We start from the raw sequence: 12,690 nt of genomic DNA on the forward strand, positions 1-12,690 counted from the left end.
TATTCTCTACGCTTTTAAATTGTTTCATGTGCCTTTTTAATTTAATGAAATGAATTAATTGCCAATTTCTTTCCCATTAGAATGTAAACCCCCAAAAGTCAAGACTTTGTCCTTTCAATTCTGTAAGTCCAAACCTAGCACGAGGACCAGGCTCCAGTGAGAGACAAATGACGCAGGTGCAAAATTTAAAGGGATGCCAAAAATTTAAACCATCAAAAAAATACTAATTTAATGAAACAATCTAAAAAATAAAAAAAAACTTTACATAAAGACAGGATCCACTCAGCACTGGCATGATTCATCTGGTTCCCAGACCTGCTTCACATACCACAAGCTAAGTATTAACTCTCCCTAAGGCTGAAGAAAAGCGAAAGAGGGAAAACTGCAAAAGACGGGAATTCGGACTTATATCCTGTGACTTCACTGCGTTGTGACCCAAAGGTAGGTCGAGATTGCACTGTCATCACTTAAGCGCACAATGAAAGTATAGCACGACAAAAATATGATACAACTTGTCACCGAAGACTTAATAATTAATACTTTCATCCTTCCCCCCATCACTAGACAATCATGGCCAGGAGTTTTTGGCCCCTGGGTGTGGGAATTAGAACTCCCAAGGCAGGATGACTGATGGATTGATTGATTTTGTTACGTCCGTAACAAAATAATGGTAGCTGGGGAACTGTGGCTGGAAACAAATAAATACGCTTACATGAAAAAAGTAACTCTGTCCTAGCCTCACGCCCACCGGAAGGCTCCAGGGAGACCCAGGTTCAGATCTCCCGCCAACAGGCGGGTGAGACAGCCCACCGCACCTGGAGGTACGCGGCCCCACACCTTGGGTTCCCCAGGAGAGAACCGCGGGGTACCCCAGCGCGCAAGCGCCGACCCGCCAACTCCACAGCCGCCGCCCGCCAAAAGCGCCTGCGCAAAAGCACCGAGCAGGGGGAGGGGCGAAACTAGGAGGGAGAGAGGAGCGCGCCTAAATCCTAGAGAGGCGGGCTAAGTAGGGCTGGGGGGAGGGCTCGTCTTCCGGAAAGTCTGCATTCCCGGACGACCGGAGTCGCCGCTCACCAAACGCCTGCTCGTGAGATGACCAGAGGAAGTCGGCTACCCTTTGTACCCATCGGAGATCCTCAGACAGAAGCCGCAGCTGCCTTCAGGATGAAATTCGGACCCACAGGAGGCCGGTGCACCAGACTGCAGAGGGGAGGTTGGCGGGAGCGCGCATGCGTGGTAGGGTACCTCCACGTGCAGGCCGCGGGAGGCCTACCCCGCGCTCCGAGGCCCCGCCCCGGCCCCGCCCCCAGCCGCAGCATCTTTCCGGACGCTCGGGGCCGGCTGGAAGGAAGGAGGTTGGGCCTCGCGACCCGGCCCCGCCTCGGCTCCCTCCAATTGGGCATGGGTGAAGGGATCCCCTCCCACCCTCCTCCCATTGGAGCGCGCGTGTGAGCGGCGCTCTCCATTGGGCCCTGCGGATTTGGGCACCAAATTCAAAGATTTTAAAAGTACCAGCTGGCGCCTTTTAGAAGCTAGAGCCCTGTGAAGCGGACCGCCTACTCCTCCGTAGTGGTAGCAGCTCCTTCTCACCTGAGGCAGGTCCCACTTGCACTGGCATGAGCCGGCTCCCCTGCAGCTGTTCCCCACGGCCGCCCTCCGGTTCCTGCCGCTGCAGCTACAGCGCCCTGACAGCTGCCGGGCGCCCTCGCCCCTCGGACGGTGGGTGAGAGGAGAGGGCGCGAACGGGGCGTGCTTTTAAGGAGGGGTGCCCGGTGGTGGGGAGACTAAGGAACCACGCGACCCGGACCTGACTCCCTCCCGAGTCCGGCCATGCAGCCCCTCGCCGGGCTCCGGACAGGTGGCGACGGTGGGTCTCGGGACGAGGAAGAAGGCTAAGGTCCCGGGCGGGGAAACAGATGTGCCGAAGCGGGATGGAGGAGGCCTGGGGCCCGCGGTGCACGCCGACCTTGGGCGCCAAGTCCCGGGGAGGTGCGGGTGGGGGCCTCCCTGGCTGCCCTTTCTCCCTGGGCAGGGCCACCTACCTCCACCCTGGGCGCCAAATGCCCCCTCTCTCCCCTCCCCCCACCCCACCGCGGGGCTAAGGCTCTGACAGGGCCCGCGAGCCGGCGGCCCCCAGGGTCAGTCCTGGAGCCCGACCCCCGCTTGCTGCGCCCCTTTCCCGCGTCTGCCCCGCACCCCCAGGTCCGAAGGCGGTTCCCCCGGGTTTTCGCCACCTCAGTCTTCCTGGCGGGCGCGGGAGATCGTGCTCGCTGTTATCTCCCGCCTCCTCCGCAGGGCCCGCGCCCTGAGGGCCACCCCTCCAACCCCTCAGGATTTCCAGGGTCTCCCCCAACCTACTCCCGCCAAATGGAGGGACCCCCCTCATCGGGCCAGGCTCCGTTGGGACCTCCAAACAAAAACGTTCAATTTCTCCTTTTTCCGTTTTACCCGATGACTCAGTCTCAAGGCCTGGAGTCAAAAAGAGAGGAAAAAATGCATTTTTTTAATACAAAAACGTGAGTTTGTCCAAATTTAGGCGATTTTCAAGAATTTGGGAAGATCTGAGAGTTGAAGGATTAGTTATTCTTTTCCTGTGCTCCTGAACTGCTAATCTTTTATCTCAACTCTTGGAAAGGAAGGCACTCAAATAAACTTAGTTTTATCCTCTTTGTTGCTATCTCTGAAAGAGATCCAAATGCATTCATTTTACCTCAGAAATTACCAAAGAATTTTAGAAATTAGCCACTTGATATTGTGTATTTAGTAATCACTGAAAGATGCCCCTTTCTTCAGAAAAGGGATCTGGAAGCCTCAAGAAAGAAAAATAATTTTAACAGATTAAGTCTATTTCTAGAAGTTTGTTCATAAGTCTGTAAAATTCTGAAGCCTGGTGGCATTCAGAAGGGATTTTTTTGATTGTTTAATTCTAGTTCTCTACTACCTTTCCTCTCAAGAGAATGTTGCTGTCCCATGGATTCCCCCCCCCCCCCGTTTACAAATTTGAAGAAATGGAAAAAATATTTAATGCATTCAAATACTTCTGAAAGTAGACTTTTCTAAAATTTTCTCTTAGGAATTATGGCTGATTTGCAGTTTATGGCGGCCAAGCCTTAGGGCTCTCTTACATTCTTAAGGAATAGCCATACCTAACTTTGGGCACATGCTGGTTATCTTACAGTTATTGGAGATTGTAGAACTTAATTATTTAGCATTGAATAGCTCTAAAGATAAATTATAAAAGGTCAAACTTTGTGCAGTTAACTATAATACTACATTTTCATAATGGACTGTGAGTTGGTTTAAAAAAATGCAGTTTGAACCTTTACCGTGAGGTAGATATTAATATCTCCATTTTAGAGAAAATGGAAGAGGCTAATTGAATGTTCTAGCCAGAAGGCTGCGCAAGATTTTCATTTGACGTTGGATATGATTCCTAGGAAAAGTATAGAATGTAGAATGTAGCTTGCTACTTTTAAAATGTTCATGATTTGCAATATAGAGAATATGAAGGTATTTGACTTGGAAATAATATGGTGAAATGTATTTATTAAACTATTTGTGATAAGGACTCTGCCTTGTGTTTAGTCCAGTTTTATTTTCTTAAATGAGGAAACAGTCTTTAAGAATTAACTTGCCCAGTTTTGTTCTGTTTTTTTTTTTTAAACCTTGTGTGCTCAATACCCCAGGGTGGTTTTTACTCCCAATTTCCTCCAGCATCCATATCTAATAGAGTACATCACCAAGCTCTGTTGACTTTACCCTTCTAAAAAGATCTCAGATCTATCCAATTATCTTCGTTTCCACCGCAGTCATCCTAGTCTCAGGTATCCAACTCTTAGGACTCTTGTGATAAGTACTTCTTTATTCTATTTTTTATAGTTGCACCCACAGCATATGAAAGTTCCCGGCCCAAGGACTGAATCTGAGCCACAGCTGTGGCAGCTCAGGATCCTTAACTCACTGCACTGGGCCAAGGATCAAGCCCACACCTCTGCAGTGACCTGAGCCACTGCAGTTGAATTCTTAAGCCACTGCACCACAGCAGGAACTCCCAGTAGGTACTTCTAACTAGCCTCCCTGCTTTCACTTCTACCTTCCTACATTCAGTTCACCACAGCTGCCAATCATTTTTTAGTGTAAACCAAATATCTACTTACAGCCCTTCAAAGGCTCTTTATTATAGAGTAAATAAAATCCAGTCTATCCTAGAAATCCTATATAGCATTCTATACCTCTCTAACCTTAATTTTCAATCAGTTCTTCCCTTAGCACACTAAGTTGCAGCCCTGCAGGCCTTTGGATTCTTTGGAAGCTCAACAATTGTCCTTGCTTCTAGTGTCCACCTTTCTGGATTTTCACAAGGCTTTCAGGAGGTCTCAGAATGTGGGAGTTCCTGTTGTGGCTCAGCAGTAACGAATCCAACTAGTGTCCAGGAGGATGCCAGTTGGATCCCTGGCCTTCCCTGGTGGGTTAAGGATCCGGCGTTGCTATTAGCTGTAGTGTAGTTTGCAGACTCAGCTTGGATCCTGCATTGCTGTGGCTGTGGCATAGGCCAGCAGCTGTAGCTCCGATTCAGCCTTTAGCTTGGGAACTTACATATGCTGCACAGAGTCACCTCCAAAAGATCTTCCCTGACTAGTTTTTTCCTCCTCCACCCCCTGTCAACTAAATAGGCATTAGTTAGTTGAAGTGGCAAGACTAGACTCTTAACCCTCATCTATCTGATTCAAAAGGTCATGAAATGTCTTTTCCCTTCCAGGATAATATCAGACCGATTATATTTCCCAAATTGTTTAGGAACATTTGGCTTAGTCAGGAGAAAGCACTGAACTCGTTGAAACATGGAGTTAGCCTTTTATTGTCTGCTTTCAACTTGCTATTATACAAAGGTGATGCTTATTCAGTTTATTTTGCAGTATTATGAAGTTTTTAGAAGAATGTCACATAACTTTCTACTTTAAATCTGCAAAACCAGCATCTAGATTTTGGAACCAATGAAAGGAACCAAAGTTCCAGGGAGAAATAACCAATTCTATGACTGGAACAGGGAAAATACAAGATGCACCTGGAGCATCTTGTTTAGTGCTTAAGAAGTAAGGAATGTCAAATGAACATGAACTTACAATGGTGAAAGCTGGAACAATTTGAGCAACAATGTAAATAATATAGTATTAAATTATAACCCAAAGTCCCTAAGTCTATACTTTCATACTTTTTTTTTAATGCTCTTTTTTATCTCACTTCCTAGGTAAAATAGAGAAGGTACACTGAATTTACAGTCAAGAAGAATCTGTCCCTCTTAACTTCCTGTCAAATATTGGGCAAGTTACTTAGCTAAGATTCAGTGTTCTTATCTATAAATTATAATGCTTCTCCATCCTATCTCAAAAGGTTGTAAGAACCAAGTTTGGAAACAAATTGGAAATTGTTAACTTCTAAAACAGTTGTAAGGTAGTTGAATCACCATTAGCTCTAAATTTTAAAGAACTATCCATATTCAAAGAATGGTGTTGAATGAAAGGGGTGCTATAGGATAGTCTCCCAGTAACTGAGTTCTAAAGATAGCAGAGGAAGAATGCCTTTGAAAAGATTTTCTGAAATACAGTTTTAGGCCCTTGCCTTCAGGCAACTGAACAAAGTAAAAGGTGTGTCTTTGTAAGTGGCTTTTTTATTCTCAGATAAAATGTGGTCTTATGTAAATCATACTTAGTTCTTTACTTGAGACAAAGTAAAAATCTCTTGGAATTTTTTGCTCTTCTAAATGGAAGAGAACTCTAGAATAATTTGTTCTAGAGTTAGTTAATTTGGGGGTTATTTACTTTATGCCCCTGAACTTTTAGTTGAAACCTTTTGGGGTTAGTTTAGTACTTTGACTTAAAGGTTCTGCTCGAAATAAACAGTAAAACTAGTACGAACAGATTACCAGTATTTCACATAGACTAAACGTATTGATGGAGTGTGCTTACGTTTACTTATGGGGTAAGTTGTTAAAGGTTGGCTTGCAAGGGGTATAGTAGATGGGGAGTACATTAGAAGCACAAACCATCCATTCTCTGCCTTCAAAAACGCTAAGCAGTTTTCTTGAACCCATCTACTATATTCCTTCCCAGAACTGTGCCATTGTTCACATTGTCCTTCAGTGAATGTCCTTTCCAGCCTCTACTGCCTGACAAAATCCTAACTATCCTTTAAAAGCAGGGGTTCTCAACTCAGGAATGTGGGTGATTTTGTCCCTGCTGCCTTCCCCCTACTCCTAGTATTTGGCAGTAAGTGGTTACTGAAGACATTTTTTATTATCCTGCCTAGGGAGTAGTGGCTGCTCATGGCATCAGATGGGTAAAAGTTGCTGCAATGCACAGGACAGCCCCCATCAACAGAATAGCTGGCCCCAAATGTCAGTAGAATGGTTAACTTGTAGATGATTAAATGAAATTACTACCTTTTCAGTCCTTCAAACTACCTGTAGAGTTCTTGATTAATGTAAGACTTAAAATAACTGCTAATTGCTTAAATATAAGATTTTTTGTTACTTTTATCAAAACTATTTTGACCCTAGTACGTTCCCTTCTCCATTATCTTAACCATATTTCTAGAAGTATTTAATTACTATAAAGATATCTCTTACCTCGGACCCTGTCCTTGATGCATCGCATTTCCTTATTGTTCCGTAAGCACAGGTAATAATAGTCACTTTTGTCACTATTTTCTATTCATTCAGAAGTCTGTTCCAAAGTACCCCTTCAAGAATAAGATGTATATACTTGTAAGATTTTAGTAGTATTTTCTAATTATCACATGTCAATAATTAAACTGAAATGATTTCACAGCTGCATAGGCAATATGCAGTGCTAAGAGAATGCAAGGTAATTAAGTCTCTAACCCAAACTTAAGAAATAGGAATGTGTAGAAATTTTGCCATTGGAGGTAAATACGTTGTGTTCTTTTTGTAGATTGTAAAGAAGAAGGTTCCACTCTCTCCGTCAAAATGAAGTGTGATTTTAACTATAGCCATGTTCATTCTGGAGTTAAACCGGCAAAACCTGATGATGGTGGAAGATGCAGTTCCTACACTCCTGCATATTTGGAAGGTTCTTATAATGACTGCATTAAAGACTATGAAAGGTTATCAGATATTAGGTCTCCAATCGTGAACTCCAGGATCGTAGAGCTTGAAACTGAAGGCAAGCCCTTGCATAATAAGGAAAATCAACATGTGCAACAAACACTTAATAGTTCAAATGACATAGAAGAACTGGAGACCAGTGGACCTTATGAAGACAGTGGCTACTCTTCATTTTCCCAACAAAGTGTCCTCAATGAACATGAAGACAGTAGTCTTACATTGGTGGAAAATTATAGTGACAGTCCACAACCTTGCCTGCTACGGACAAAAAGCCCAGACCAATATCCTAACAAAAACTTGCTGCCAGCTCTTCATTTTGCAAAATTTGTTTGTTCAACATTAAAAAAAAATTGTAAACGAAATCCTAAAATAGATCGAGAGAAACTGAAGGAATTTGTATCCAGTGGAAATTTTAGACTACAGAATATAATTGGCAGGAAAATGGGCCTAGAATGTGTAGATATTCTCAGCGAACTCTTTCGAAGGGGACTCAGGCATCTCTTAGCAAATATTTTAACACAGCTCAGTGATATGGACTTAATCAAGTAAGTATTGTTGCTTTGAGTGTATTAGTATGATCCATTGAACAGAACATCTTGTTAGATGGCTCCACACCAGCAGCTCATGCAAAAACAGGGTAGTCTTTGCACTATTTTTTGTTTCATTTTTTTTTGCTTTTTAGGGCTGCACCTGTGGCATATGGAAGTTCCCAAATCAGAGCTGCCAGCCTATGCCAGATCCAAGCCACGTCTTCGACCTGTGCTAAAGCCCAAGGCAGCTCTGGATCCTTAACCCACTGAGCAGGTCAAGGATCGAACCCGTGTTCTCATAGATACTAGTTCAGATTCCTTACTACTGGGCCACAATGGGAACTCCTGCTGTTTAATTGAAGTAATGACTTTTTGTTTGGTTGCCCATATCGTACTACCTATGTGCCACTTAGGTGAAAGAAAGATAATTTTTAAAGTATACATTTAATACAGTTATTACAAATTTCATCTTTATGTTGTTAGATAACTATTTCTGTTAGATTGGGATCTTTATTGTTTTTGGTTCTGAAATTGCTAATATGTAAGCTACATCTTTTTGGCTTAATTATAAAACAGACTAGGTCTAGGGTACAGGCCCAATATGTGTTGTGATTTTTGTCACACTTGAAAGTATGAAGTAATTTCTATTCTTTGTAGTCCATCTTAAGTATAGGGCTCCTAAATTTGACAGTGGTGAAAATATAGAAACCCACAAATGGGCCTGATTTATGGCTATTTCTTAGAAAACTTATAAACAATAATTATCATTTATTCCTCATTCCACCAAAGAAAATCTGTTAGGATAAAATAACTGAGAATTAAGATGATTATTTATAGTCTATTGATTAGATTACCTCCCAACTTAACTGGGTTCATTTTTGGCTTTTTAAAAAGTTTTTTAGAAGTACTATGTCAATTTATACTGGTCCACAAAATATAGCTGAAACCAAACATTTTTATAATTGACTAGCTTCTTGAGGGATAGCCCACATCACAATTTTTGTAAACAAAATGGATTTTTTTTTTTTGCGTTTTCTAGGGCCGCTCTCGTGGCATATGGAGATTCCCAGGCTAGGGGTCGAATTGGAGCTGTAGCCACCGGCCTACGCCAGAGCCATAGCAACTCGGGATCCAATCCTCGTCTGCAACCTACACCACAGCTCACAGCAATGCCGGATTGTTAACCCACTGAGCGAGGCCAGGGATCGAACCCGCAACCTCATGGTTCCTAGTCAGATTCATTAACCACTGCACCACAACGGGAACTCCCGAAATGGATTTTTTAAATTGACTTCTACTAATAGCAGTGTGTCCTCAAGTTCTTTGAAATTTGTCCATAATGTTACCAAACACCCAAAATGGTGCCATCTATACAGTAGGGCTGCTTATTTGGTATTTGTGGATATTATGGGAAAAATGAAATATCGGAGTTCTCCTGCGGCACATGGGTTAAGGATCCAGCCTTGTCAGTGCAGTGGCTTGTGGCTGCTACTGTGGCTCAGGGTTTTTTTTTGTTTCGTTTGTTTTTGTCTTTTTTTAAGACCACACCCATGGCATACGGAGGTTCCCAGGCTAGGGGTCGAATTGGAGCTGAAGCTGCTGACCTACACCACAGCCAGAGCAACTCAGGATCCGAGCCACGTCTGCAACCTATACCACAGCTCTCAGCAATGCCAGATCCCCAACCCACTGAGTGAGGCCAGGGATCGAACCCGCATCCTCACGGATTTGGGTTGGGTTTGTTACCGTTGAGCCACAATGGAAACTCTGTGGCTCAGGATTGATCCTGGGCCTGGGAATTTCCACATGCCATGGACATAACCCCCAAAAAACCTAGTGGTCCTTAATCCTGGATCCACTTAGAATTACTTGACATTGAGCCCTTTTAAAAGAGTACGGAGTCATGGCCCCCTTTTAGATCATTTAGACCCTAGTGAGTAGGCATGGAGCATCCTTAAATCTTAAGTGCATGCCTCAGGCAATTCTAATGTATTGACAGGTTTGAGAAAGCACTGCTAATGAGACCTTTCTCTTTTGCACTGTAAATGTTTCTGGAATATATTCATCCTATCTCTTTGCATTGCTTTAATTGTTCCTTTTATAATCATTTTTCCAGTGTGTCTAGAGTGAGCACAACTTGGAAGAAGATTCTAGAAGATGATAAGGGGGCATTGCAATTATACAATAAAGCAATACAAAGAATTACTGTAAGTCTTTGCAGTTGTTTTAATTTTAAAGTATAATCGCTAGTGCTCTTTACCTTTACAAGTAGGAGAGGTAAATAGTAAAGACAACAGATGATCTGGAAATCCTTTACATTTGTAACTCATTAAAAAAAATTTAAAGATGAAGGGGATGAGATCTTACTGCAGTCATTTATTTCTTGGGTTCACCATAGAAATGAAAATGTTCAAAAGTAGTGGGAAAATTACTCAATTCCCAGATAGTGAGAATTGACCCTATGGCTAATCTTGGCTATTATTTTGTTTTTCCTGTTAACAGATAAAGGATCAATCATCTACATATTGAAGATTCTTAATGCAGAAAGGGAATTCATTTACTTTCCACAATACCCTGTAACTTTGGAGATGTTTCTGAGAACAAAGATCAATAAATACATGAATAAAATTTCAGACCTAGGAATTGTCAGACTTAGGTTCAAATTTTGGAGCTACTACTTAACTAGTTGTGTAGCTTTAGACAAGCATTGCTTAAATTATCCAAATCCAATTTATCTGTTAGCTGGTGTGAATGAGAAATTTTATTTGAATCCATTCATAACACTCCGTGACACTTAATATGACTGTTGCCATCTGTTGGTGGGTGGGAAGAATGACCTTTTCTGGCAGTAGTGCTTTATAAGTTGTATATTAAGGGATATGTACTAAGCATGTAAAGTGCTTTCTCACAATTTCTGATTTGCAGTTTATCTCAGTAACTTAGTTCTTAGGCTTTAAATGCCTGGATGGTTATGAGTGGCTGTGTTTAAGCATATACAAGGAAATTGTATGTAGGAATAAATCCTTTATATTCTCATTTACCCTCTTATTTATACAAATGGAACAAAAATGCCTGATTGTTAGACTATAAGACAATATTTTTTAAACCTACTAAAACTTTTTTTTTTAATTAGGAAAAGAACATTAAGTTTTCACCACATGCTTCAACCAGAGAATATGTTTTATTCAGAACCGCATTAGCATCTGTTCAAAAATCAGCAACCCAGACTCTCCCTAAAAAAGATACTCAAACCAAGTTACCTGATCCAGGTGATCAGAAAGGTTCTACCTTTAGTCGACACAGTGAATTCTCTGAGGTAATTTTTTGTTTATTGTTAAAAGGATTTATAGTAAGATAACCACTTGCAACTCAACTAATCCAATTAGAGAAGTACACAGAGATGTCCTTCTGTGCCAAAACTAGTAGATATCATTTGACACTGTTTATGACAGTTCAGTCATGTTGAGGTCTAATTTAGAAACACTAAGAAAACAAGGAAAACCTTGGTTTTGAAGTTTCTTATAACTGTTCAATACTACAGTTCACAGTTACTGCCTTTAATAGTGAGGACGATAGCTAAGCAAGAGGAGATCAATTTTACCAGGTACTGGATAGATATGGAAAGGTGGTCACTGTCATAGCTACATAAAGATAAGTGCCATATAATGTGATAAGTGCTTTTAGAAAATAGAACTAGAAGTAAAAGAGTAACCAACTCCTGAATTACACCAGGAAGTCTTCACAGAAAAGGTGGCATTTAAGTCAGGCATTGATGTGTAAGCAGCATTCGTGAATTAAAGAGAACATATTTGTAGTAATAGGAAATAGCCACTGGATCAGTTGACAAGTGGTATCCTCTTACCCATTGAACAATAAGCTCCTTAAGTTGTGTGTGGCATTGACATTAAAGCTTCATACACGTATTGGGAAGGGCATAGCACTGTCCTTGTTTTGACTGACTAAATCACATTCAGTCCTTGCTAAAATGTGTGGATTTTCTTCTCTCTAGGTTGCCAAGACTTTGAAAAAGAATGAAAGCCTCAAAGCCTGCATTCGCTGTAATTCACCAGCAAAATATGATTGCTATTTGCAACGGGCAACCTGTAAACGAGAAGGCTGTGGATTTGACTATTGTACAAGGTGCCTGTGTGATTATCATACCTCTGAAGACTGTTCAAATAGCAAGCCTTTAAAAGCCAGTTATAAAATGGGTCCTCTGCCAGGTACTAAGAAAAGCAAGAAGAATTTACGACGATTGTGATCTCTTATTAAATCAGTTGTAACTGATCATGAAAGGTTAGTTAGAAAATGTTAGGTTTTAATTTAAAAAATAAATGTATTGTGATTTTCAACTTTATGTTGAAATCAATGGTTTTTTTTCCCCAACTGATAAAAGATGATGCCCAACCTCTTAAAATATTTTACACTTTAATAGGGAAAAGTTCAAAATTCTCAATATATATCAAAATTTAAATATTTTAAGAAAAAGGGAAAACAGTTACTTGATGATTGTGATTCAGAGGCAAAATAAAATTGATTCAATTTTATAGTAAAGGAAGACCATGTGATTTTACCTACAGTCTTCAGTGCCAATCTTTTTACCATCTATTAACATTTGAGACATTTTATTTGCTTTACCAAATTAATAATACCTATTGAAATATCAACTTCTGATGTCTGTCAATTTAAATGTTTTGTCACCTTTAACCTCTTTTTCAGTGTATTTCCCAAAATGTTTTATGAAGTCGTATTTTCTTTATTCGTAAAGGTTGTATGTTTTAATATTTTGTACATTTGTAAATGTTTATTTTTATATGTCAAAGAAAATAAATGTCTCTTGTATAAACACATAAATAAAGTGTTTCAAATTTAATAAATAATGCGAATCTTTTGTTTAGATAAATATTTTAACACTGGAAAGCGCTCAAATAAGCTATAAGAGGTTACATTGGTATGGGTGAAGGTTCTGAGTTGATCTTTATTATCTGTCTACTTAACTTGGGACCTTGTGAGATTACCAGGCTGTATTCTCACTGA

At 41.1% G+C, this 12,690-nt stretch overlaps 1 protein-coding gene across 1 annotated transcript; it reads left to right on the top strand.

Moving 5' to 3' along the window:
* The first annotated feature begins 1,086 nt into the window (after nucleotides 1-1,086).
* On the top strand, nucleotides 1,087-12,396 carry FBXO5 (F-box protein 5). Its single transcript, XM_047769890.1, has 5 exons — nucleotides 1,087-1,719; nucleotides 6,951-7,668; nucleotides 9,770-9,860; nucleotides 10,787-10,969; nucleotides 11,663-12,396. The coding sequence occupies exons 1-5, from the start codon at nucleotides 1,617-1,619 to the stop codon at nucleotides 11,912-11,914; spliced, it is 1,347 nt and encodes a 448-aa protein (XP_047625846.1). The 5' UTR covers nucleotides 1,087-1,616; the 3' UTR covers nucleotides 11,915-12,396.
* Nucleotides 12,397-12,690: the final 294 nt, after the last annotated feature.

Source organism: Phacochoerus africanus, chromosome 2 (genome assembly GCF_016906955.1).
Source record: "Phacochoerus africanus isolate WHEZ1 chromosome 2, ROS_Pafr_v1, whole genome shotgun sequence".
Classification (NCBI taxonomy): domain Eukaryota; kingdom Metazoa; phylum Chordata; class Mammalia; order Artiodactyla; family Suidae; genus Phacochoerus; species Phacochoerus africanus.

What these genes read in the sequence shown, in the direction of transcription:
- FBXO5 (XM_047769890.1), top strand. Translation starts at nt 1,617, where the DNA reads ATGAGCCGGCTCCCCTGCAGCTGTTCCCCACGGCCGCCCTCCGGTTCC. An exon ending in GCGCCCTCGCCCCTCGGACG is followed by an intron (nt 1,720 to 6,950) that starts GTGGGTGAGAGG and finishes TTCTTTTTGTAG; the next exon opens with ATTGTAAAGAAGAAGGTTCC. An exon ending in AAGCAATACAAAGAATTACT is followed by an intron (nt 9,861 to 10,786) that starts GTAAGTCTTTGC and finishes TTTTTTAATTAG; the next exon opens with GAAAAGAACATTAAGTTTTC.